Raw genomic sequence first — 27,290 nt, forward strand, 5'->3', positions numbered from 1 at the left:
CCACATCGGCTTGAGAGAGCTATCCCTCTAAAAAATCAAATTCTCTCACCTCACAAGCAAGTGGGGTGGCTGAAGAAAATCTTCCTTTTGAAGAATTCAAGACTCACTATGGCAAGACAAATGTGGACTTGTATTTTAAGCTTTGTATTTTGTATTGTATTATATTTAATTTGAAGCAGTCTTTAGGTAAACTGCATAAACAATATTGAAAACAGAAACTGGGATCCAGTATTCCCTGTTTCAAATGAGAGTAAGACTGAAATTTATGCTTTCTCTTTAACCTGATTGTTCTTCATTTCTTTACTGTGCAATATCCCAGCTCCAATGGAAGGGAGGCAAATTATGTCCTTAGCCAAAGTGACCTGGGAATACTTGACTCATCAAACAGACATAAATGTGGACTCAATTTTCCTCAGCTGGCATTTAGTACAGATGTCTCACTTGGGATAAAAAGTTTTTAATGATGAGGCTGTTAGAAAAGATAATACTTCGAGACCCACCCACACGCTCTCCTGTACAACCTCTTGTAGGGAACCTGCTTTAGTAGGGGTTTGGCCTAGATGATCTCCAGAGGCCCCTTCTAGCCCCTGTGGTTCTGTCATTCTAGATGATTCTGTCATGGAGCTAATCTGCAGGGCATATGATATTGTTGGGTGTTTCCTAATTGTATCTGGGACAAAAGTGGCAAAACTGGGGATGCTGTTCTTCAAAAAATGCTGACTGAACTATCACTATTTGTGTAGTTGGTGCTGTACTGTGCAGTGCTTCTTTGCTCAAGCAGTTGAGTCTAATCATGATACCTGAATACAGATTATCACAGCAACAATTCCTTTATTTAATAGTTAATGCCTACATACAATTGACAGAATACAGTGCCACTATGGAATATAAATCAAAGGAATTGTGATACAGGTACATGTTACACATTGTAATGGAGGAAATTTACTTTTCCTTTAAGCATTAAAGTTAGTCCTAATGAAAAGAGCCTGTAAAATTCCACAAGTACACAGCGCGTATACAGTATTCACTCAATATGTCTTTCAGAATAACTCACGTTTACCCCAGTTTCAAGTGCATTTTATGTGCTCCTGTGTGTGAGTTTGTGTGTCTAAGCACACATATGAAGGGTTTCTAACATCTTCGTATAAGCTAATAAGAAAATCTGTTGGATGTTATCATGAAAAGATAAGACATATGCTGCATGTGGTGATAGCAGTACAAGAAATGCCAGTCTGTTACCTTGTGCCGACCAGAACCTGACTGTTACAAAACCACAACAAAGGCAACCAATTTCTCATAAGCAGAAGCTTAAGTCTAGCAAAACAACTCAGCTACAAGGAGAAATCCAGAACTCATCACCACAGAGTGTGATCCAGAATGGTGTGTTAGAGACCATAACTCCCAGTACAGTGCAAAGGGAGAATTAGGCACTTTGAATATGGCCTAGAGACAATGCATATGAAACAGAGATGAAGAGAAAGGTGGTATCATCTGATGTCTTAAGAAACAGGTGTTTCACTTCATCCTCCATCAAGTGGTTTTTGCCACTGGGAATTCAGATCATAGAATGTTTTCTAAAATTGTTGTTTTCAGACTGGCAAAGTTCTCTCATGTCTTTTTGAAGCATCTCAGAAGGGAGGGAATAACCAGTTTCAGCAACAACATACTGGTCAAAGCATCTGCCCAGGCACCCAGTTTAATTCCTCTTCATGCTGATAGGGGCTGTAATCCTGATCTTCCTCTACCCCACTGAGTGCTCCACAGTCAAACTGCAGGCCACCTTCCCATGTGTGCTGCCTCATAGATATCCCATTGGGTACATGGAGGGAACCGAGGGTACTAAACCCCCCATATATGCTTTCTAACTGCTCTCTGAAATGTTTCTGAGTGGATTTTTTTCCTTTTTGCCAGATGAATTCACATCTGTAGGGTGGCTCTCACAGTTTGCCCTACTAGGCACGTTGCAAAGCCAGACTCACGCGGATACAGCATTAATATCAGTCATGTGAGTCTGAGGATATAGCAAATGTATAGCTCAGGACAGATCTATGAATCTATGCAAAAACATGTTTGTTTTTTTTAAGCTTGTGAAAGTTTTAACATGTTAATAAATAGAAAAATCTTCTGTATGCGCAACTACAAAATTCCATAATTTATAGTAAGTTTTCTAATATATCTTTTATTACCACATATGTACAACAGGCTGGCTTTCAAGAGTAGCCTTAAAAAGCATAAGCAACAAAGTAGTTCATCTGTGACTTTTATAATGGACCATAAATGTTTCAGAAGAATGATCTGGCGAGGGACTTCTTGACTCGTGTTTTGTTCTGCAGGCTCTGAAAACAAAGAATGTGCATGTATTTAACTATAAACTATACGGCTTTTGGTTTGAACTTTGGCTTAATTGAAATCAGTGGCAAAATTCCCCTCTTTTCATGATGAACTCTGTGGTATAAAGTAATTCCCTTCACCATTATTAATGTGCTGTTCTTTCTTCCATCCCTTGTATTCTTTAAATCTGAGTTTTATTTATATGCTGATATTCCTGTAACTGCAAACCTAAAGAGAAGGCCTCTGTGCCCATATATCCTTGAATTGCCTTTTGCATTTTTCTGCACGATTCCTCTTTGATCTGCCTCTGAATTTAATAATGAAATTCGACTCAATATCCCCCCCACTATATATAGCTCCTGCTACATCATGTTCTGTTACCTATCATCTGACAGTGTAATTCTTGAAATCTGGCCATTTAATTTGGTCCAAGAAAATGTATCATTTAAGAAAAGGCCATGTTCATTTGATTAAGTGAATGCACATTTCTGTTTTCTTACCAAGCACTGGCATATGGGCAGCTTTTCATACTGTGTGTGGGAATGTTTACAGAATCCTATCAGCAAAAATAGTATTTGGCAAGAATATTAACTACAATAGCAGCATTCACAGTTCTGTTTCTAAATATGTTATAATGCTGAATATTCTCATTTCCTTTCTGCACTTCCTCTGCCTTCTACAGGGCTAGGAGGGTAGCCTTGCAGAATTTTTGAATTCAGATTTCACCTTCCCCTGCCATGGGACAGGAAATGAAACCTCCTAAAGTCTGAGATCTCTGTATGAATGGAGGGCATTGTAGATATGCATCGTATTTCACATCTTCCTGCTGACACCCGCAATGTCAGTTCTTTCCTTTGCTGGGACGTGCTGGACTGTTTTTAAAGACAGTCACAGTGCCAACTCTCAACTCTCAACTAAATCAAAACATTGTATTTTCTGCTTTTCCAATTTCCTAGAACCAAAGATTAATACTCCTATCAAATTACCTGATCTTTAGGAGAGTCAACAGGACTATTCCTAGGATGAGAACTATGCAGGAGGAATAGGCAATAATGTAGACTGTTTCACCTACAAGCCAAAACCAGAAAGCAGACAAGAAACATTCTTCAGTGACAAGAATCAGGTTTGAGATCTGAATTGGAACACATACATTTGCACGCTAAATTAGCAATCAGTTCTGATGCTGGTAATTAAAAGGAGGTGGTATGCCAATAGTGGGAATTACTCCTGCTTCACCAGCTGGTGCAATATCATTTTCAGACTTCTAGTAAATACCAACTCCAATAGCACTTCACATGTGTAGCACTACCTTTTACTCTACCCCAGGGAAACTGCAACAGCTTGTTACTCTGATTTGTGTTTTGGAGTATTTTCCCTGTTGATTTTAAGATGTCAGTTTTATTCGGTGTATTGGAGGAGATCTGGCTCTTAAATATCTGCTTGGCCTCTTTTTCTTTTTCACATATTACCATAATTGCAGTGTGAAGCAATACTCAGTTTAGAATCAAATTAATGTAAAATGGGATCTAACATTGCGTTTCTGGGCCCCGTGCCCATGGAGTTTCCTCTTTCTCTTAGGCTTCTCACCAAGAAGTCACTTAGGCAGCTTATGTGCTAAAAATTCTGACTGTTGAAAAACTGGGAATTGTTTCAACTTTTGTTTTCCAAAAGAGGGGAAACTTGTTTTTCCTGGTGGAGTGAATGTATCACTTTTGATCAAATATTCTGAAGGGAAAATATTTGGCTCAGAAGGAAACATAAGCCCAGAACGTGCCATCAAGATGTGCAGACATTCAACAACAAAAGGACCCAAATCAAGAGCCACAGGAACAAAAAATGAGACCCTTCTACTTGCCTGTTGCAAAATGTTCACGATGAGATCATGCTAAAAGCCATATATTTTCTCCTGCCTTCTGAGAAGCGTGGGAATTTGTAAAACTGGGAGAGGGCACAGCTTTGTGGCTGAAGTGATAATTCATTTTATATATTCTTTGTTTTCTAAATACTTGAATGTGCCTATTTATCTTCCCTTAAAAATGTTGTAGGGTGTCTGTTTCTTGATAGGCATCCTGCTTGTCTAAAAATGCAAGGAGTGTTTTATGTTGATTTTCACTATTAATCTGTCTCCATCCAGTTCTCAAAATGTGAAATACTGCTAGGGGAGTTAGGAAATACAGATATGAATTTTTGGCTCTGTTCATCTCAAATCCCATCCATGAAAACTACCAGAATACACATGTAAATTCCTGTATGATGTGACGGTCTGTGTGATTGATGTTAGCAATGACTTAGGGCTTAAAATTCAGTACCCTAAACAAACTACAAAAACACTGACTGAAATTAAGCCCGTTTGTAGCTATGGGTCTGTAAACAACCGTAGCTCTCATGCTGTGCCCCTATTCACATGTCACTGGAGAGCAGACATCACAATGATTAAAAACATGATTGAAAGTTCAAACACTTTCCTACTCTTAGCAGGACAGCAAATAAAAAATGCAGTGTACATAGGTCATATCATGACTGGGTTCTAAGAAGCAGCTGTCTGCTTTAGTGCTTCTCTTCAGCTGACTGAGGTGCAAAAGAACAGATCTTGTCTGAGTTATTTGACTGGATGGAGAAAGGGATGCAGATATCTCTGTGCCTTGTGAAGATGGAAAGGCGGACATGTTGTGTAAAGACAGTGCAGTAGAAAGCAACTGTGGCATGTTTTCATCTCAGTTCTGCGGAGAGTGAAAGGACACAAGTGGAGAGAAGACATTCCCACTGCTATGGTGTGAGGCATTGAACTGTACCACCCTATGAAGCTGTCTCATGCTCATGAGAATTTGGTAGAGCAGCTTAGGGACAAGTCTATGGCAAGGCTGCCATGGCTTTTGGACAAATGTCTTGCCCTTCCTTGGATGAGCTACAAACCTCAGGAACACAACAGCTGTAGAGCTAGAAGGACCTGTCTATATAGAAATACAGACATTGCAGTGACAAAGTTTGGTAGAGGACAGCTGTGGGATCATCAGCTGAAACAACTAGTGGGATCAGTCTCCTCTGTAAATCTACGTATATATGTAGTGAGAGGACTGTGAATGTTCATTAGACAAATTAACTCTGACTGGTGCTCTAAGGTTTGTTGGCTACCTGCAGGCTATTGCAGGCTTTCTTCTACAGTTGTAAAACAATGAGATTGACAGTGTGTCATATCTTACAAATTAATGTTGCTGGAGAGGAACTAATCTCCGTTCTCACAGCATCCAGTATAATTATAGATAAACCCTGCCAATTACATGTTTATCTAGATTCTCAGCACAGCAAAACTACTCGGTAGAAATATCTGATAATTCTACAATTTAGGAGGAAAATAAGATTAATTCCAAGAGTCTTGGGTCAGGCCCAATTTTACTGTATCTCACAAGAACCAGAGAAAAGTTGTGTATCCCTAGCTTTATCTTCCATTCAAAAAATGCTCCAGCTCCAAAGTTCTGCACTGATGAAAGTGAATGCTTGTCTTCATGCATGATTCATTTTTCAATCTTTTAAATTATTTGAATCTGCAAAATCATGGAGAGGATTTGCATAGGATGAAGTCAAAACCAGGCTGAAAGTGGATAACTACACAGGCAATAACAGCATTTTTTGAAGTTTGGAGAGCTTTTGTTTAGTTTGTCACTTGTTTTTTGTACTATGACATAAGATTCTGGCCCCATTTAACCTTCCAGGAAAAGTCTTGTCAACTTTGAAAATAATCAGGCCTCTGCCTACATCACACTGTGTCAACTGGGACATATCAACCCACAGGTTGTCATGAATCCTCCTAGGTATGTGACTGAGTGAAAATCCTGCTAAGACTTTTAAACAGTCCTGTTTTTACGTGGCAAACCAAAGGGTGAGAGGACTTCATCTTTTACACCTTCTTTTCAAGATATCTTGTGGTTCAATGTTTCTGGCACAAGCCAGTTTCTTGTGTGGCTGATCTCACTGAGCTAAACAGAGCCCTCTCACAATAGCAAGGGTGACCACTCTCTTCACTCTTATGCCACCTGGCCCAATGGTTACCAAAGTACTTCAGATATCTAATCCTGTTTTCAAACATCACAACCAAATTTAGGAGGCTAAGGTCATTGACGTATGCCATGCCAGGCTGTAAAATATTACCATTACTTCTACATTATGTAGCAGCTTCTCTGCAGCAACATTTTATGCACACTATTCTTTTCTCAGTAAGAGATGGAATAAGTTGAATTTTACTGCAGGCTAGGAATGTGCATTTGTACAGTCACCAAGGGTCAATTTGTCCACAGCAAGTGGTTAGCTCTTGATTATGGAGCTGTGCATTTGTACTACTTCAGACCCAAGATATCTGGCTACTGCATTCACACCAAAGCATCTTTGCTTACACCCAATTCTGGCATAATTCGCAACAAAGAGAGTCATATTCATTTGTACATATGTTGGTATATGTGCCTATATTTATTATTTATTACGAAGCACTCGTTTTATTAAAAATTATCCAATTGTCCGAGGATGTGCAGTACTTCTGTGTAAAACAGAAAAGTTCTTTTGAACAGTTTTTTGAGCAGTAACTTTTTTGAGATAAAGAATTAAGGGACAGTTGAAGAAAGACTGAGTTTCTTTCTTAGCTTGCTCATCTGCAGACAGACATTAATTTGGATTTGTGAAAGATCTTTGTATTTCATGCAAGTTAAGTAAAGAGCTCTTCTGAGATTTTGAGGTATGGACAGCACATAGGCAAGTGTTATCTCCAGCATTCTGAGTTCAGCAAATATTCTTAAATATCTTCAGACGCTCAAAAGGCCATATTTGACAACTTAACCATTCTGCATCTGCACCATGGGATTCTTCTTGGGATTTGATTTCAATAAAGATAAATACTTTGTAAAGATGATAACTCCCTTTGCAGACAAAGTAATACACATTTACTAGCATGTACATCTAGGGTACAGGGATAGATTTTTGGCAGTGGGATTCATGAAATAATTTGCAATATGGTTTTTATCATCAGGTAGATATCCTGAAATCAGATTCTTCTCCTTGACCTAGCTTCCTATGAGACATGCATAGCTTAGAGTGTTCCCAGCTAGTGCACATGACAGCTCCAATAGGAGGAATATTTTATTTTATCTTTCAGGCTGGTCAGCATTCTTCTTATTTTTCTAAGGCCATCCAAAATTCTGTTAGAGTTCAAGGATGGGTTTTTGGAAAGTGTTCAGATTTCAGTGGGAGCAGCCTGCTTTTTGCAAACATTTATCTAATGCTTTGAGGGAAATACATATTGTATTCTACCCAACGAAGGGGTCTTCAGTTAGAACTGGTCACTGGGGTGAAATAGCTCACATTTTACTTTTTCTCACTTATAGCAGGATTTCTTCCATTACAACATTCATTATTTAATCACTAAAGTCTTGTTCCAGCCAGCCAGAGATTCAGGCTCCCCCTGTAGTTGGCAAAAAGAAGCCAACAATTCCAGGATACAGCAGAGAGTTTTAATGCTAAAATTACAATGGAATGCCCAATTATTCATGACATTGGTCCCGGGCATCCTGTTCCTACCAGTCTATGTTTATACTTGCCAGGTTGGCCACTTCAGCAAAAGCTGAAGGGTGGACTTGATGGAATATCCTTTATTTCGTAGTGTATGTGGAGCTTGAATTATTTTTTCACTGTTAAAGGTGTTCAGTGTGAACATTTCTTGTAAAAATGAACTAATTTGTAGCAATACCTAGAGTACTGAAGTCTGCCCTATGCAAGGTAGAGCATAGAGCACAGAGGATAGAGCATCTCATTAGAGACAGTATTTGTGCAACTTGGGATATTCTGTGATTTTATGATTCTACTGCTTTGTAATGACTGTATGGAGAGTCAGGCTGTGGTGGGCTTAATGGCTTAATTGTCCCCAGTTATGATATAGTGATTATGAGCTCTCTATTTCAAAACCACTTATCAGAGTAATTGATGCAGCCTTATCATCTTTATTTTGTGGTTATATAAGATAAGGAAAGGAAGTAGAAAGATTTTTCCACATAATGTTGAATGCGAGTGGAACAGGTAAAGCTCACCTTCCTGAACCCACCCAAGGGAGCTAATCTTTAGTCTTCCCTGTAACATAAGGGAAATGTCAATAGTGCTTCTATTAAAATCATGAAGTGATTTGCTCAAACTTACCATTAATTGAAGATGAATGCAGTTGTGTTCTGGAAAGCTTTTCTCCTGGTATTTCTGTATTCAGCCAGTGAAAACCTTTCTTAACTGAAATTTGACCTGAAGATTGGAAACGTATCGATTTGAATTATTATTTTTAAATAATAATGTAAACAAATATAATTATTTGGTGTTTTGATAAGAGCCTCAGAATTTAGAAAGGCAGCTATAGTGCCAATCCTTTACTTAGCCAAGGGCTTTGGATCCCCAGTTTTTGATTGACTAGCAGGAGCTTCATTGCACCACAGGAACCAGCAAGCTTCTGTTCTTTAAGCCCAATTACATTAGGGAAGTTCCCATCACAAAAGTACTTTTATCCTGAGACTGCTGCAGTGAATGGCAAAACCTGATGAGCAATTATTTGATTATTCTAATTTGATAATCATCTTTTTTCTTGCTATGTAAAGAGCAACTAACGGAGTTAGTTTGGACCATTAGATGCAGTCATGGAGCAAACAAACAAATAAATAATGTTCATCAGCAAACTCATTGCCAGCACAGTCTCAAATCTAACAGTATTACGGTATTACTTTGTCAGAGGAGCTGGTATTCCATTTTTAAACTTTTCTCAGGCTAAATTGTCTGATTGTTTAAGCTTAAGCACAGTGTTTCTGCAGTTTCTTTAGTTTTTAGGTGTATTTTGAAGGACAGGAAAAAATTATACTATTACCAGTGGCAATTTTTTGGGTTTGCTAAAACTCAAAAATTAGCTAACTCATTCAATGAAATGCATGTATGCAGTTAATTTGTTTTTAAAAGTCAGTTGGTTGGAGCTATGACATAATCATTCCTTTTCACTGAAATCTTTGGAAATAATTACTTCTCCCAGGCTACCATGTGAATATATAATTACATATAGATACATTAGCAAGCTCGTGCAATAGATATGAGTGCCACATTATGTGTGTTTTTGGAGAGGGTAGTCAGGTCTTAGGTCTGGTCCACAGATGGCATGGCCAGGAGCTGATGTAATAGGTGAACATTCAGCTTCAGTTTTAGGCTGTGGGAGTCCAGTTCATCTCCTCCTGAACCGCTCTGGGACATAACCTGCTGCACAGTAAATGAGGACAAACAGGATTTGCTTCAGAAGCACTCTCCTGACCCATACACAAACACTGATATTCTCTTGCATGTTGCCTTTCATTGCACTAACAATTGAGTCCTAAGAAGGTCTTAGCAAGGAGTTTTATATTCAGCACACACTGGCCTGCATCGTTATGTACCACTGTATAGAAAGAAAAACACATGAATTCCTCTCCTGAAGAAAGCAGAATTTATTGCATTGCCTTTTGTGTCCCAGTTTTTAACACAAACAAGATCTGTGCTCAGAACTTAAAGCTAGAGAACTCTCAGTTTAGTTTTGTATTGTTTCTCATTACTGTTAGGTAACCACGTGAAGGTAGCAGATCATTAATTCTTTTTATAAAGCTTCACAACACAGTGTCTTAGGTACCAATCATGTGTAAGGTTAACATTTACTAAATCATTTCCTAAATGTGTGTTAGCCAACTTACAGTTTTAGGTAGGCTAATATTTAGACTCCAAGAAGAAAAGGAAAGAAAGAAAAACATAAAAACATAATGTATATTATGTTCTATGTACCGATATGTACCACATTGTTCTAATGCTGTGCCAAAGTACAATATTAAGTCAATGACAGAAAGGCTCTGAAGCTTTTATAATCTGCATAATATTGTTCACCCTCAGAATTGTTCTTTTATTGTTATTGCAGCCAGAAAATTAATGTAGTGAGACTTGTAGCCAATGTATTACTAGTATAAAATATTGCCCACCACCAGAGAAAACAACTTGCACATGCAATTTATGTTTCAATTTGGATTAAAAACCTACAGATATAAATCTTGGCGAAATCCATAGTATTAAAGCAGAAATATGGTTACGATTTGCTGCAAGTTAGCATTTTAATTTAAGATTTTAAATTAATTATTCTTTAAAGTATCATCTGTTACTCACGTAGCTGACTGAAGCAGGATGTGCTGTGAAGCATGTGATGGAAGAGCTTGCACAGCGACTGTTCTGCCGGTGGTGAATTCTGACAGGTGCACTCCACATGCAGCATTGTACCCCAGTTGCTGATGTAGGCTGCTTTGCAATCAGCGTTCGCAGAACAGGGCATGTCATCTTTGATTAAAGTTTCAAGACAAGCTTCATCATCATAGCATTCTTTGGTCACATGTCTCCAACATTTGTCCCAGAAAGTTTTGAATATTTTCCTGACAGAAGAAAAGAAGTGTACAGTGATGGTTTTGAAACTGTGATTTCACAGAAAGATAGTTAGGGATGATCATAAAAAGAGAGCGTATTCTCACAATGCCATGTAAGTCTTAAAAATCAAGATATTCAGCAATAGCTGGCATAAATTCTGCTCTGATTTGCACCTTCTTGGTTTCAGGGAAACTGCAAAATTGTAACTTGAAATAACACTTAGCATTACTCAAAAAGGTTTTGGAAACAATCAGCTATATCCCAAATCGGCACCTGTGTAGTCTTTCCCAGGGTCCAGCAAAAATCACTGTGAAGGCCAGAAATCCCAGAGCCTCAGGGAGGAAATGTAGGCAGAGAAATAAGACCAGTCGCCTCCATGATAACAGAAGAGGCACCTTTCTAGGGGATGAGCTTGTCAGGCAGCAGGATAAGAAAAATGAATGTTAAATTTAATTGAAATAAAATAATCTGCATACAGTGCTAAAAGCCAACCAACCAACCAAAAATTCCAGATAGAATGCTAACAAGATACAAAATGACCAAGGATCTGGGGAAGGAATTTCATTGCGAATATTTGCCCTTAAAAATTAACTGACAGTGAAGAGAAGTTATATGAGGAATTAATTTGTTTCCCAGCTCTATAGACTTAAATTATTTTAGTTTATTTGCTCTTAGAGTAGAATAAAATTAATATTTAGTGCTTCTGGTATGACCAAAGAGAAGACTTATTAAAGATTAATTAAGTAATCCGTAGATATTGACTGGAAACCAGTTTATCACTTATATTAAATCTTAGCAGACAAGAGAGGTAAACTGTTGTTATGTAGTGTACCGTAGTATCTTAAAATACTCTTTCATTAATCATAACATTAGTCTATTAATTTACTACTGATATTCTGTAATTGTTAAAAGCAAGTCACATAGAAAAATGTGGACTTATAAGCTATAAGTCCAGCTAGGACCTTATTGTAAATATTTTCATTACACAAGCAAAGGCTTCAAAGCAGATGCCACCTCTGTGCTAATGGAATTATTTTTGTTCACCTTCAGATTTGTAGATACAGCTAGCCATAATTCACAGAATAATTTTGCTAATTATGTCCACTTATTGTCAGCGCCAGGAAACGTTAATGCTCCCAAAATAATGGGTAATTCAGCAAGTCTCCATTATGGTATTGCATGTGTACACATGCACATGCACAGACTTACTTACGTTCAGAGCCCAATTCTTCCTGACATAAAAAAGGGCAGTTCCCACTGACGTCAATCTGAGAAGCCTGCACTGAACTGAAAGTGTCTCTTGGTCTCCTGCTTTGTTTACTGAGAGTAAAATTAAGCACAGCTTTGAGGTGAAATTGAGGGGTAATCCCCAAGAGAATCAGTGACTACACTGAAAACCAATGGGAGCCAATTGACCATCCCCAGATAGTGTCAATTAAATTGAAATGCAAGTATGGGCTAATCCTGTTGCATATTTTCTAAAATAAAATAAAATCTGAAAACTGTGTTCCTCTTCATGACTTTGGTTGTCTGTGCATGTTTCAGGGCAGCTTTTTTTCCATGTGTATTTGAGAATAAAAGAATAATGTGAAAGTTTTATGAAGGGCCAAGTTAGTCACACAGCGGTTGGATCTGAAGGGTGAGATGCTAAGGTGGAAGAGGTAATTAACCAAACAAACTTCTCCCAGTCTGCTGCATAATTTGTGCAAACTGCTAGGGGGCAAAGGAGCAGACTGGCAGGTGTTATCTGAGGAAAGTGGTAATGAAAATACCTCACAGAATAGTTTGTCCAGCCAAAATGGTGTTAAGAGTCATGAACAGGCAGAGGAAAAGGCCATTGATGATCCAAGACCTGTCTGAAAAAGAATGTTTGTGGTTTGCTTGTGAGATCGCTTACTGAATTACCAGTTTCAATGCAGACATCTATGATAGATGTCCAAGTGGAACCTGCTGCTTTGTAGACTCCTTTCAGACTAGACTTCAAAGGATGCTGTCTGTGCCAAGGGATAGATAACCTAACTTTTTGTCTGGGTAATTGAGTAAATTATCGTAATCAAACTTAATAATGTGCTTTATATAGACTAGTAAAATGTTCTCTGCCCACATCTGATTCCTATAAATATTTTAAATATTCAGTGTAGTTCTTACACAAGATGATTTAAAGGCCCCTTCTATTTGAGTTTGTGTGAAGAGGGTCTCTGGATGCCTATAGTTATCATGCAAGAGTAAGTCAAAGGGGTGAAAAGCACCTGGCGCGAAGGTGGTGTGTGAAAACTGTGTTCTAAAACCGATAACTAAGATGTAAAGATTAAAGGCAGCAATTCTCTGCTGTTTGTATCAGTAAAGAATGACTTTTTGAAATGCCAAACACAAGAGATGATATAGAATAGATACAGTGCCGAAAATCATTTTGCTATAGATGAGAAATACAAAAATTATTTGATCAAATCATTATTCACAGGCACACGACTAGGCAAGATTCGGAAAAGTAATCTTTCTTCTACTTACCTGCACAGTTCATTTTCCTCACACATGTGAATTACACTGAGACATGATGGGAGTGGAGCTGAAGTAATTGCACAGGGCTTGCCATGAAGAAGTTCTTTGGCACTGTGGCAGGATTCATCGGGCTGGATGCAATCACAGAATGTCATCATTTGGGCAACTTCAAAAGGCATGTTGTGATAGAAGAACCTCATGGCTGCTTGGCATTCTTCCATGTTGCACTTCTTATTTACTGAACAGACCTTAAGGTACAGGGACAACTGTTTGTTACATACTTCATCTTCAACACAGTCCATGTTCACATCCAAACAGGATCTGTTTGCTGTGTATGCTAAAAAGAATAATGATTTTTAAAATGAAACCACAAGAAAACCTTTCTTAAGTGATGATTGGTATTCAACCTGTCTGCTTTATTCCCATTAAAAACAAATCAGACTTCCCAAAGCTCCAAGCTAGCTCTTCCAACATTGCCTCTTCTAAGCTCGTTTTGTTGTCCTTATATTCCACCCTTTCACTGCTTGTCTCTCACATGCAACCCCCTTGTAAGTTCCTGCCCTACCAGATAAGTGAGAAAGAAGAAAGTCAGAAATGGCAAGATGGAAATTTCTTCAGAGTATTCAATAGCTTCCAGGAGCTACTGACTAATGGATGCTTAAATACGCTGACATCTCCAGTATGACATTTTTAAATCTAGTTCAGGTACTTGTAGGCTGTGCTATAAGCCTTCCAAAACTACATAGCTATTCCTAATCCTAAAAGGGTTACGGGGTAAGTTTTGCCTCTAAAAATATAACAGGAACAGGACTGTTACCTATCATCTTTGGATTCTCATCTATTCAGTCGTTTAACTAAAATATTCAGGGTTCTACTGACTCCTTGCTTTTCAGTAATCGGAATGCAAACTATCCATTTTAATCTGGAGATACAATGCACATTATATGAGAACAGAGCTAAAACGGGTTACTAGGATCCAGAAATGAATTCATACCTTGCTTAGGGAGAGATGATAAACTCCATTGTAACTTTGTTTCCATACTAATATTGTCTAAAACAGAAAGATATGGATATAGATATGAGCAGTGGTGATAAATCATGCCTTAGCTTAGTTTTCAGCTTTAAAGCATTGTCTGCTTTGCTGAAATAGTGCTGGTAGTAAAAATAAACAAGAATAAAATAGCTCAGCTCAGTGATCAGCCAGGAATTGCCAGCTTTTAACAAACTCCAACAGCACTGTTACATATATTCATAGACTTTGGGGTGAAAGCACACTTTCACAATGGCCACTGATACATAATTATACATCCTGTGAAATGAAGGAGGGTTTATAGAGATGCTCAGCTCAGAATAGAATCAGGGTTATTGTGAATAAATAAGGCCAGTGGCCTTAACATATTCGTCTGCATACACACAGTTTTTAAAACTCAGAAGGCTGATTGTGATATGAAGTCAATGCAGGCAGAGAATTCTTATTTTTAGAAAACTTTTTTTCATTTTGTTTATTTATTTATTTTTAGCCATAGTGTAGTGCTAAAAGAGGCTGATTAGGGTCAGGAGTTAACAAACTTACCCACTGAAGGAGAATAGTGTTCTCACTCAGGCTTTTGTTTTGCTTTCAGATTATTCATTTGCATCTAAATAAGCCTCTTAAAACTATCCTGTTTCCAGTGGTAAACTGCAGTGTTTTAAGAATTCTTTTTTTTTTTTTTTTCCACAGACACATGCATGTGTGAAAGGGTTCTGATTCCCAGAATAGCACCAACCTGTGTCAGTGTCCTGATTTTTATCATGATCGTCACCATCATCGTCATCTTCATCACCATTTTCACTAGCTACTGAACCTTGGTTCCCTTGAGAGTATTGCAAACAAGGGTTGCTAAATATTCCTTTCCATATTCTAAGGCATCTCCTTTGAAGTGGCTCCGAGCACTTGCACTCTCCCAGCACTGTTTTCCTCAGTTCTTTCCACGCTGACAAACATTCCTGGCTGCCCATCCTACATTTTGCTGCCTCTGCCCGGCATGCTCGCTGGAAGCTCCTATACACTGAAGAACAGTACAGATCCTCTTGACAGACTCTTTTCGCAATGGTGCAATCCTTCTCTGATTCATGGGGGTGTCTTTGGCTTTGGGGCTTTCTGTGCTGCCTAATACTCAGCTCAGCATTTGATCTTGAGGAAGTTTCCAAATACTCTGTGCAAACAGGTAAAAAAAAAAACAATCAGATATTGAACAGAAGTTGCAACATCAACTCACAACAAATTTCAGAATGAAATGAATGAAATGCTCCTAGTTGTGACATGACTAAATTCAGCTGTATGAATATATGCATAAGAATTTCAGATTCTTGCAGAATATTATATCTTTTTCATTCCTGTATAATGTATAGTCTTGTTCAACAATTCAGTTGCCAAATGCCACTTGCTGCAATTACAGCATAAAGGGTTTAATGTCACATAATTTTCGCCACCTATGGATTGGACATACGATGGATTATAATTTTAATAAGGAGGAGAGGAGAGGAGAGGAGAGGAGAGGAGAGGAGAGGAGAGGAGAGGAGAGGAGAGGAGAGGAGAGGAGAGGAGAGGAGAGGAGAGGAGAGGAGAGGAGAGGAGAGGAGAGGAGAGGAGAGGAGAGGAGAGGAGAGGAGAGGAGAGGAGAGGAGAGGAGAGGAGAGGAGAGGAGAGGAGAGGAGAGGAGTCTCCCCTCTCCCCCCTTCACCCCCCCCCCCCCAAAAAAAAAAATTCTTTTGCTAAAAGCAGAATCAACAGGTCCAATGACACAAACAGCAGGTTTTAGCTACCCACTCTTCATGTTTCAGGTCAGGATGTTATTTCCTCTGGAATAAAGACATATATTCTACCAGCGTGTGTGTGATATACACTCATTGGTATCAGCAGGGAGTGATGGATCAGATGAATCAGAGCAGGGAATCAACCTCAGGGCTTACTTTCCAGACTCTCATTCTCCAACTGATTTTACTGCTGTCATGTCAAATTTACTAATCATTAAATTGGGTGAGGAGCTGCCAGCCTGATGTGCACCAAGTATTTCTCAGTTATAGAAACAGATTTTCTAATTCTCAGAACAATGTAAAATAGATTAGAAGGAGCTGGGCCCCTTGATTACAATGGAATTCTAAAGAGGAAGCTTTCTATGTGTTCAGTACAGCTTTATTGTACAGCTAGTTGTGAAGGCAGTCGCAGTGCTCCCCACAACAAGTAGATGCAGTGAAGATGCAAAGTGACTCAACAGCACAGTGCGGCAAGCCACTCACTCTCAATCCCATTCACAAGGACTGGATGTGGGTAACACAGATCCAAGGCAATGAGGAGACCTCAGCACACACACTGTTTTCACTCTTGCTTCCCATTGCACGGAGGAAGGGTTTGCAAAACCATTTGAATTCCTCACATGCCTTTTACTAATTTTATTCATTTTAAAGCATTGCTTTCATGGGCATGCTGGAGTGTTAGTATCATAGAAAATACAAAACATAACTAAATCAGGGGGGTGAATTGTAAGGTTTGAGAAATGCACAAATAAACTTGAATCCAGTTAAAATGAGGGTTACAGACTTATATTTTAATGTTTCTTCTTCGCAATTAAAACTTCCCATTTCACTACTACCTTTGTCAATGCTGCATCGATTCCCGAGTATAGCTGTGATGCTGCAGGGGCCATCTGTAGTGCAGACACAGTTTTTAAATTCTGGATATTTGTCAACCAGTGCCTGGATGATTCTATTACAGCCAATTGCATCTTCTGCCTTGCATCTATTACCTGGAACTCACAGTTAAAATTATAATGCTGTTAATGCTTATGAACGCTTAAGGGATATGGTTGCACAAAACAATTCAATTGAAGCACAAAAATAATATGTTTTGCCACGAGAAGATGGCTCGAAGCTCGCTCTCCCTGAAAACCTGACATAATTTACAGATTTTAAATAACATTCAGAGCAATGTAATAAAGATTTGGGTACAATATTGCCTTCTTTTATTCGGCTTGACCTGCTGCCAGAACGTCTGTTTCTGCTCGCTTTTCCAAGGTACATAAAATGTTAAAATGATTACTTCTGACGGGAATTGAACAGAATTAGTGCACTTTTGGCTTAAAGAGGAGTTCATTGAAGGGACCGTGTTCACAGAGAGGTAAGCCAGCAAATATCACTGTGCTTTAGCTTGGTGATGGAAATACCTGCAGGGGAGGGGAGTAGAGGAGGAGCATAGCTGGGATCTGAGGCCACTCAGCAGCATGAGACAAAATAAATCAGTTAGCCCTCTTCTTTATGGACTAAATGGTTTCACAAGTGCATTCATTATTGCTTGCGAAAGTTTCAAGTTGGTTAAGAAAGTTATACAGGAAACAATTTATTACCATTTTAAAGAAGTTTTATAATGTGAAAACCATGTTCTCCCTTGTGAAAGCAGGCACGCAGCTCCCCAGCCCAGCGAAACCACCTCTCTTTGCTTCATGAATATTAGTTATCTCACCATATGTAGGGTAAGGCACACATATATGGGGCTCACGTGATTCAGACTGGTCATGGGGAAGCATGAAGATTTGTTTTAACCTACAAACTGCTTACGGCTCCTGTCTGTGCCCTATCATCAGTGGTGTCTGGCTGCCTGCCTTGCTGCTTTCCAGGTGAGCAGTGCAGCACCAGCAAGAAGCACTCCAAGAAAACTTCAATACTCGCAGCCTTCTGTCACCATGGCTGCTGACAACTGTAATGTGATTACAGCTTTAATGTCATTTACAGATTGCTGATATGAATGGCAGCAGAAAGCAGCTGAGATGAAGGCCTGCAAGAGGAAGGATTGCCTGAAGGAATGAGAATTAGCTTCACAATAGTGTACATCCCCGTCCTACCACCCCTAAATCCTTTTTCAAATAGTGCCTGCACTGCACTTTCTCCATTTACCATCACCGACTAAGGCAGGTTTGGGGATCCATGAAGACGTGCACTGCTCCAGTGGATGTTGCAATCTATCACAGATTATAGCTCCCAGCCTCTACTTCCACTTCATCTCTTTTCTCAGTAAAGTCACGGTGCCTTGGCTTGCCTTGATATCTCCATCCCATCTCAACTTGCCACCTCCACTTTTAGCAGCAGTGTAAGCCCCGTCCCTGGAGGCTTTCAAGGCCAGGTTGGATGGGCAGCCTGATATAGTGAGTAGCAACCCTGCCCATGGCAAGCAGTTGGATATGGATGGGCTTTAAGGTCCCTTCCAACTCAAACAAGCCTGCGATTATGATTCTATGATTCTATGATGTAGAGAATAGCCCTGGCCTTTAGCTCTTATGTTTCTTTCACTTTCTAGGATCCAAGGAGCTCAGGAGGTCTAATAGGAGCTACAGAAGGTCCTAGGCATAGGACACTCTCTAACAGCAAAGATAGGAAGGAAAGTACATGGTGACATGGGGACCATGGAGACACGTTGAGGCAAGTGGGAGGATATTCTACTCTGTGAAGTGAGAAAGGGAAATAAAAGAATTTCAGGATACAACTTCAGGAGGACAAATTGCAGTTATAGATAAAGAACAGCAAAGATCAGCTTGTGTAAAAAGTTGTTAATTTACAAAATTTATGACTGTTTTCCTTGTGGGCTTACGGACACTTCCAGGGAGGAGCTGGGAAGAGATAAGAAGAAAAGAAACTCAAATCCCAGCACATTTAGTGCACGCTTCCCAGCTTCACTTAGCTCATCCACCTTTATGGCACCAGCCGCACTTCTGTCGTCATGCCCTAGAAACACACTGCTGAATTACAGCAGTAAGGGGTGGGAGAAAGGTTGTAGGACTATGAACTTACAAAGAGCATCAACAGAATCAGGAAGCATATCAGATTTACCCCTTGCCTGGCCTCTTGAAAGCTGTGTAGAAATAACCTATTATCAGCATTGGTCTGTTTGTACACTCTGTTGATTCAGCTGTGATGAACAGCAGAAATTATTTTATTGCTGGTTTTCAATTATTTCGTTTTATCATTCATCAGTTCTAGGTAATAAATTTTAGCTTATACAAATGCTACCAAGGCATTTACACAAGAAAATATTCTCTGACCTAATGCTTGGCATCCATTCTTCATTGTCTGATTTATTTATATGTACATAATTTATGTACACGTGAGCACAGATAGAAGCATGACAGAACAGAAGCTTACAGTTCCAGGGTGATAATCTCTCTTCTTACACAGTCAACTATCCAGTAATCTCAGTGGTAATTGCATCAGAAGACTGCAAAGGAAAGTAATGGGTTTTTCCCCTCTAGCACTGATGAACCACATCTGAAGTACCGTGTCCCCCATACTGGACTCCTGAATATAGGAGGGACATGGGCATACTTGAGTGCGTCCTGCAGAGTGCCTCAAATATGATTAAGGGGTTGGAGCCTTATGAAGAGAGTCTGAGAGAGATGGGATTGTTTAGGTGGGAGGAGGCAAAGCCCAGGGGTGTACTGATTACACACGTATTCATGAATATAAATGCCTGGTGAGAGGAAGATAAATCAGACAGGACCAACCCAGTGATAGAACAAAAGGCACAAACAGAAGTGCAAGCAATTCCATTTAAAGATCAGGATTTTTTTTTTTTTTTAACTGTGCGGGTGGTCAAACAGAAGAAGAGGTTGCCCAGGAAGGTTGTGGAGCTCCATATTTGGAGATATTAAAAATCCAACTGGACACTCTCCTGGAAGACATCTTATAACCAACCCTATTTGACCAGGTCTTGTCCTAGATCTGCAAAGAACCTTTCCAGCCTCAGCAATTCTGTTGTTCTAAGAAAAGTAAACTCATTAAAAAGTATGCCTAGAAATTTCTCTTTCTTTTTTCTTTCTCCAGTGAAATAGAAGAAAAAAGAAAAACCACAACAAAAACCAAACCTTAAAAATTTTCATTCTGTAATGCTGAAATGGTTTTGATATTTTCAAAGCAAAAATTTTGGATTCAAAATTTTCAAAATCAAAATTGAATATCTTAATCTTTTCCATCCTGACTTGGAAGCTGACTCGTGGACATTTTGATTCCCCTTTTCTTCACAGTATAATGGCATAGAAAAGAAAATAGAAGAAGGGTTTGTCCCAGAAGACTATAAATTGAGATTCTGAAAAAGGCTTTTGTAGTAGAGAAACAGTGATGGACAGCGTGACTGAGAAAGGAGTCACTTAGGTCGAGTGTCCCCAGTACTGCTCTGGAGAGCAAAAGATGAAGGTCATGATAATGCATGCATTTAACTCGGAGGTTATATCCTGAGTGACTGAACTGTTGAACTTGTAACACAGAACAGGAGCATGATTATCATTTGTAGTTAGGTTTTCATAAAGAACCTAGTAAAAGCGATATTTACCCCATTGCCTATTGTCGCCAACTAACATGCTTGTGCTCAACATTGAAGGGACTCTTTCCATTCACACAGCTCACACATTAAGTTTTTTCTCTTGCACAAGTGAAGTACTCTTGACAGGTAGTATAATGTTCTCAGTAATAATGCTGTTGTTTAAGTTTTCTGTTGCTGTTCCAGTGGGCTCTCTTAGAGGTACCATCAGTGTCTGACTTTGGGTTCACACCCTCTGAGGTCATGGCACATAATAACCACATTTAGAATAATTTGTCCTAGGCATAATTTGAGTGTTCTGCAATAACAAAGAGTCCTTGCCAAAAGCTATTATCCTAAGGAAATATACAAATGCAAAACCAAACAAGCAATTGCAGGAAGAGTTTATTTTCAGAAGGGTTCTCTGGCCCAGTTATATGCCATTAGTATCAGTGAATGAGTACACAGGAGAATAAGTGAGGGAAATAGCATAACATGGGAACATGCAACAAATCTAAAGGGCATTCCAGAGAACTGATCATGCTGGCTCACCTCACCTGGCTATGATGAAAGCTACAGCGCAAATCTTGACCTTTATGTCAAGTAGCCTTGGTGCTAATGCCTTTGTGAATGATGTGAAAGATGCAAATTCATCTTCTAATTTGAGGAAGAGGTTTGAGTCTAGACATTTCATCTTTAGCTCGCTGTCTTGATCCTGAAAGTACAGCATATTCCAATACTTTTCTTCAAATACCAATTTTTGAAACTGCACATAAAATATTTAAAAACTCAACAGAGCATGAGCTGAAACCCAGTTCCTCTGGGGACTGCTGTAGCCATTAGGATATCATGTATTTTTCATTTACTCTGTCTGTTCTTAAAAGTACTTGACCATTCTGTGCAAAGCAGATGTGTATCTGGAACAAGACACACTAAGAAGGAACTCACAGATGATTTGCTGCTCTGATTATTTTAAGTACTGCCTGTGACCTGGGACACGTGGGTGCAAATCTCTGGAACAAATCAAACAGCAGGAGTATTCAAGTAGCTCACACTGCAGGTGTGAAGTCAGACAATGTCTTCTTCTGCCTGGCATCCCACACAGACCAAGAATGAGGCTGGACTACGAAGTCGTAACAAACAGAGGGACATTCACTTCTGAACTCTGCTGCATTTGAAGCTCTGAACAGATCATGGCATCAGGATGTGGCTGGTTTTGTTCAAGCTGTGTTAATATAAGGAGAAGGAGCATTTCTATGGAGATATAAATACTTTGGTGATTCCCAGTGATCGAAAATGTACCTTACAGAATTAAGTTGCTAGAAATAGCAGTTAAATATCTAAATCCTTTTGACTGAATCTGTGAATAAGACCAAGGCATGGACTAGGCTAATGGAAAGTGTCTGTGTCTAGATGTCTGTATTTTAGTATGGTACCTGATATGGATTGGGTCAGCTACATGGTGAGGATAGCATGGACAACATAGCATAAAGGCAGCGAAGCTGTGAGGTCTTGAACACGAGTCTTATAGGGAGCAGCTGAGAGAACTGGGATTGTTTAGTCTGGAAAAGAAGAGGCACAGGGGAGACCTTGTATCTCTTTACAACTATCTGAATGGAGATTGTGGCAAGGTAGGGGTCAGCCTCTTCTCCCACATAAATAGTTATAGGACAAGAAGAAATGGCCCCAGGTTGTGCCAGGGGAGATTCAGGTGGGATGTTAGAAAAAATTTCTTCTCACTGGAATGGGCTGCCCAGGGAGGTGGCTAAGTCACTGTCCCTGGAGGTGTTCCTTCAGGAGGAAGTTTTTCACACAGAGGGTGATGAAGCACTGCAACTGGTTGCCGAGAAAGGTTGTGGATGCCCCATCCCTGGAGGCATTCAAGGCCACACTGGATGTAGCTCTGGGCAGCCTGCTCTAGTGGTTGGTGACTGCACACAACAGGGGGTTGAAACTAGATGGTCATTATGGTTCTTTTCAACACAGGCCATTCTATGATTCTCTGATTCATTCTATGATTCTGTGAAACTAAGAGATATGCTTTAGTGGGGAAATATTGGTGGTAAGTGAATGATTGACTAGATGATCATGAAGGTCTTCCCCAACCTTGGTGATTCTATGATTCTATGATCTAGAATCACTCCTGAGAGGCTTTTTTTTTTTTTTTTTTTTTTTTGCAGTCAGCCAAGATTTAGCTGTATGGGTTCATGCTATCCCATAACAATTGTATTCAGGGCCAGAAAATAGTCCCTGGCCCATTTTATTTATGAGTACAGACGTAGCTTTTGGTGGACCAAGGCTCTTGAAGTTTATCAGTACACAGAAGAAACATTACTAGCTCATCTTAATGACATTGTCATATTGTACTGCCACTCTTTTTCTCCCTTCTATATTCACATCATCTAGTAAGTGAATACTTAATATTTAATGGTGAACTCTTTAAACCTTTACATAAAAACTTAGATTACAAAAAAGGGAGAGGTGGTGACTGATACCCAAGGACTTTTACATGATTTGTTCAAGAAGATAATAGGTTTCTGGAGAAAACATTATTTTCTACAACTGAGATTAAGATGAGTTTTAGGTCAGACATATACCTGGTTTTCTCCCACTTAAACATAATCATACTTCACTTGGTAGTGATGGAAATGATGCACCAAACACTGGATTTGCAGCAAAGAGTGAGAGAGACTGATTTTCTGCTTTATTTTATGTAAGAATCTGTTTAACAATTCAAGGATTAGTCACATTCAGAACCTGCAGTTTAGTGTACCATCACTTCCTGGAAGTGAATCACACAGACATATATGTACTATTCACTGAAAAAAAGACAATATACTTTCCTATATCACAGCTTTCTTTGAGGACTGCTTTATTTAATTTGCTTCTTATTGTAATACAGTATTAAAAATTACTCTAGCAGACTACTCCATTGTTTTGGTTATGGTACGAAATCAACTCTGAATTACAGAGAGAAGGGCTGAAATTTTATTCCAGTTACATGCTGGAAAATGTTTATCATAATCCCACAGGAGAATAACTTCCCCTGAATTCAGATTTGCTGAGTCGGCTCAGACTCTGACATTGCTTGTATTCTGGAAATTACGTTTACCCCAAATAAGGGACATCATCACTGTTAGTAACGATAGATAGTATCGACCACAGTCAAGGATTTCAGATATCAACTGTCTGCTGCTACCATTTGCTCTTTGGAATCTCACTGATTTCAGTCATTTACCACAGCAATATTATGGCACACTATGGAAGTGCCACAACTTGGCCATTCAAAATGACAAAGTATATACCGTAAAGAATTACCTGAAATATTGCAGACATCTTCAACAATAGTCCAGACACTTTCACATCCATTTGCAACATTCATACACTGCTTACTGAAGCGCGGGCAATCCGTAGTCTGGGCAGTAGATACACTTGTGAAGTACATGAGCAGCACTGTAAAACAGAATAACATCGCTATTTAACACAATGTGTATTGTCTTTTCTCACTAGCACTTAAATTATAACAATACAATTTACTGTATTTTGTCTATAGATTGAAATGATCTAGTAATTTACTTTTTATTAGAACAAAGGTTTTCCTCAGTTTTAGAGTTGAAAACTTCAAAATTTTCAAAGCTGCAGTGTGGTTTATTTCATATTGCTTTTTACCCCGGTATTATGACATTAGCCATAGCTAACATAGCTACATATGACATCTGTCTCGAGATATATAGAAATGACTGGAGTTCTGAGAGCCACAATAAATACAGGAAGGAAGATTGAGTATGACATTCAGAGGATGTATCACTTTATTTGATTGCAATTTAATGAAACTGCTGGCTACACAGGAATTCCTATGAATAGAAGATAGAAAAGAGATCTGACAGCTCTACAAGTGTTATAGATTTTTATTCAATCTCTTTGATTTTATTTTGCAAATCATCTTGAAAGCAATCCTCGCATTTATCTCTTCACCTATTTCCCTGAGTGCACTGAACCTAAAGGCAATGTTGATTACATTAGAAAATTCCAAAACTGATAAAAGACTGATACAAAGGTTTCAAGGTAAAGCATTTTAAATCAACACCACTTCTGGCTTATCTGTAGAAAATAAGATTGGTTTGCTATGAGACAAGGAACTAGTTGGGGGTTAGTCCTTTCATCAACATTCCCATGCTAATACAACCTCTAATTTGTAACCATGTATATTTGACATAAAATTAAGTTTCAGATGCTTACTTAAGGTTTTCTCGAACTAGCTGCTGAACATCTGCTGGGAGAGTTTTCTTTGGTTATTGAAGGATGCTACATCTCTCTGGACAACGTCATTTTTTTATGACATTCCATCAAGTTCATGTGGAATTTGAGGAGTTTCCATCTCTCTTTAAATCCTTAGATATGAACTGCAGGAGGTATGAACTATTCTCTCTGTACTTGTCAAGACATTATTCAGAGAAATTAAATGTTTCAAATGATGCACTTGAGAAACAAGAAACCAAATATAGCTCTTAATAATCTCAAAGAGCTCCTACTATTTAGAGGTGATGTTATTACTTCTGTAAATGATGTTTAGCTTCATATAATGATCCTATTGTAGGGAACACTTCCTGGAGACAAATTGATAAGGATGATGTAATATTTAATACTTTATATCTAATAGGTGCAGTAGCGTTTGGTGTGCTACAGAGACACAGAAGAGGCCACATGCACTCATCATAAGAGAGTGAAATTTGTGCTTATCCTTTCCCACTTGTCCATAATCCCCTCATTTCTCAGTTCTGCGCTGAGTTGGTTGTGAGATCAATCATTTTAAGCTTGGAACACTCATGTAGGCTGCTTCTCTTAGTCAACCTAAAAGTCTGATAGAAGCAACTTCTACAGTCAACATTGAAAAATGTCGAACTGGCCCACCAAAAGAAATAATTTTTGGCTCATTACCGCAAAATGCAATTCCCGGGATTGGTTATAAAGAACTCTTTCTAAATGTGAAATTACTCACTGTTTATTCAGATGACAGAAAAAGTAGCTGTATGGTATAGTGCTGTACAGGTGAAAATGACTTGTACATATAAGGCAGTGAAAAATTATGTACACAGGAACTTTTTAGGAAAGGATGCTTTGCTGGGTGAGAATTTAAATATGCTTTAGGTACTGATGCAACGGGAAATATACACCTTTGACTAGGATCTGCAGTACCAAAGACTCTGTTACCAGTACTTCTGTTAAGAAAGCTTTTCAATACCTGTAGCTAAAAATGAATTGTTAAACTGGGGATTAATTAAACATCTCATTAGCAGCTCCTTTGTTAGGATTATTTCAGAGTGCATGTATTTTGAACCCAACTGGAAACTGTGTCTGCAAAATGGAAGAGATGCTTTTGCAAAATAATCTGTGGCCTAATTTATGACTGAGGTTAATTCAGTCCTAAAAAAAGGGCTTCTCCAGATCTAACAATACATTATGATATTTTTTTTCCTCAGCAGCACACAGAGGATATACAATGTAAAGCAGACACAAAGCAGACTGGCCTATGATTTTAGAAGCCAATATACTCCAGTTTATGCACAATTCCATGAACTGATAGCCATTACTTTAATCACTCTCTTTATTTATTTACTCTAGCATTTGGAGTACTCAAACCTGGTTTGCAATTAGGAATCTTCAGGGCATCTAGAAGATACTTTGAGCCAAAACTTTTAGAGTGATATAGTTTGACAGAAAGGCACCTAAATTTAGACTTCTACAGTTACCTCTTTTTGCACAAGTGTAAAGGTTTTTTTTTTTGTTTTTTTTTTTGTTTTTTTTTTTAAAGAACTTTATGCCTAAAGAGAAAGGGGGGGAAATGGACATTGTAGCACCTTCATGGTCCAGATTAGGAATTAGGGCACAGGGGAATTATGATCTTTATTACAAGACTAAAGAATGATTATCTGCTAGATAATAATGAACAGGAAACTCAGATTTCTCGAGCTGTGTCTTCTTAACCAGCAGCAAGAGTAAAAAGATAGCAGTCTCCAAAGGAGAAAAGCAAACAATAGTTGCTATCAGGGGTTGCAAATGCGAAAAAGGACAGCTTTATTCTAAAAAAAAAAAAAAACTAGGCAGAACTCCCTATAGAATGTTTTTAATGGTGGAGTAGTTTAGTGAGATGGTAACAAGAGGAGCAGCATGTATAAAAAATGTATAGAGTGGGAAAAGAGGACAGAAGAAATAAAAAGAAAACTTGTGTTGTACTCATTTCTACCAATTCTTTTTCTGCCAGCTTTGTTGATTTTTCTGTTTTTGTCCATTCACATTCAAGGGGAAATGTCAATAATTACCTACGTAGTAGTGCCAGCACTGAACACTATCCCATTAGCAAACAAGTGCCTGTTTATTTACAAAAAAAACCATCCAATTTGCAGATCTCCTCACCAGCTCAACTTCTTATCAGTACTAGTGGTGCTTCCCTGCCTTACCTCTGGCTCAGACTCGTTAGCGGGCCAGGCTGAAGAAGTCCAAGCCACAGGGCCTGGATATCACACACTAGTACGAGCCCTCTCCAGGTGTCTGCTCACCCTAGCGTCTCGCCAGAGGAAGAGTCCTCCTGACGGCGCCGCACCCCCCCGCCGCCCGCGCACTTACCGAGGCAGAGCAGTGCGGCCATGGCCGGCCGCCGGCGGTGCAGCTCCGCGCCGAGCAGCGGCAGGTGCCGTGCGGCACC

The 27,290-nt window shown here is 39.0% G+C and overlaps 1 protein-coding gene across 3 annotated transcripts; it reads right to left on the minus strand.

Moving 5' to 3' along the window:
* Window positions 1–814: 814 nt before the first annotated feature.
* GFRAL (GDNF family receptor alpha like) lies at window positions 815–27,290 on the minus strand. 3 transcript variants are annotated; one of them, XM_015284898.4, is made up of 10 exons: window positions 27,212–27,290; window positions 23,906–24,040; window positions 16,899–17,057; window positions 15,033–15,461; window positions 14,261–14,317; window positions 13,276–13,603; window positions 10,516–10,775; window positions 8,506–8,601; window positions 3,318–3,399; window positions 2,104–2,336 (listed from the first exon to the last, which is right to left on the minus strand). In XM_015284898.4, exons 1-10 carry the CDS (start codon window positions 27,231–27,233, stop codon window positions 2,249–2,251), a joined length of 1,656 nt encoding a protein of 551 aa, XP_015140384.2. In that variant the 5' UTR covers window positions 27,234–27,290; the 3' UTR covers window positions 2,104–2,248. The 3 variants fall into 3 exon arrangements, with proteins under 3 accessions (XP_015140383.2, XP_015140382.2, XP_015140384.2); XM_015284897.4 differs by lacking the exon at window positions 3,318–3,399 and having other exon boundaries at window positions 815–2,336; window positions 16,899–17,051; XM_015284896.4 differs by lacking the exon at window positions 3,318–3,399 and having other exon boundaries at window positions 815–2,336.

Source organism: Gallus gallus, chromosome 3, assembly GCF_016699485.2.
Source record: "Gallus gallus isolate bGalGal1 chromosome 3, bGalGal1.mat.broiler.GRCg7b, whole genome shotgun sequence".
Classification (NCBI taxonomy): domain Eukaryota; kingdom Metazoa; phylum Chordata; class Aves; order Galliformes; family Phasianidae; genus Gallus; species Gallus gallus.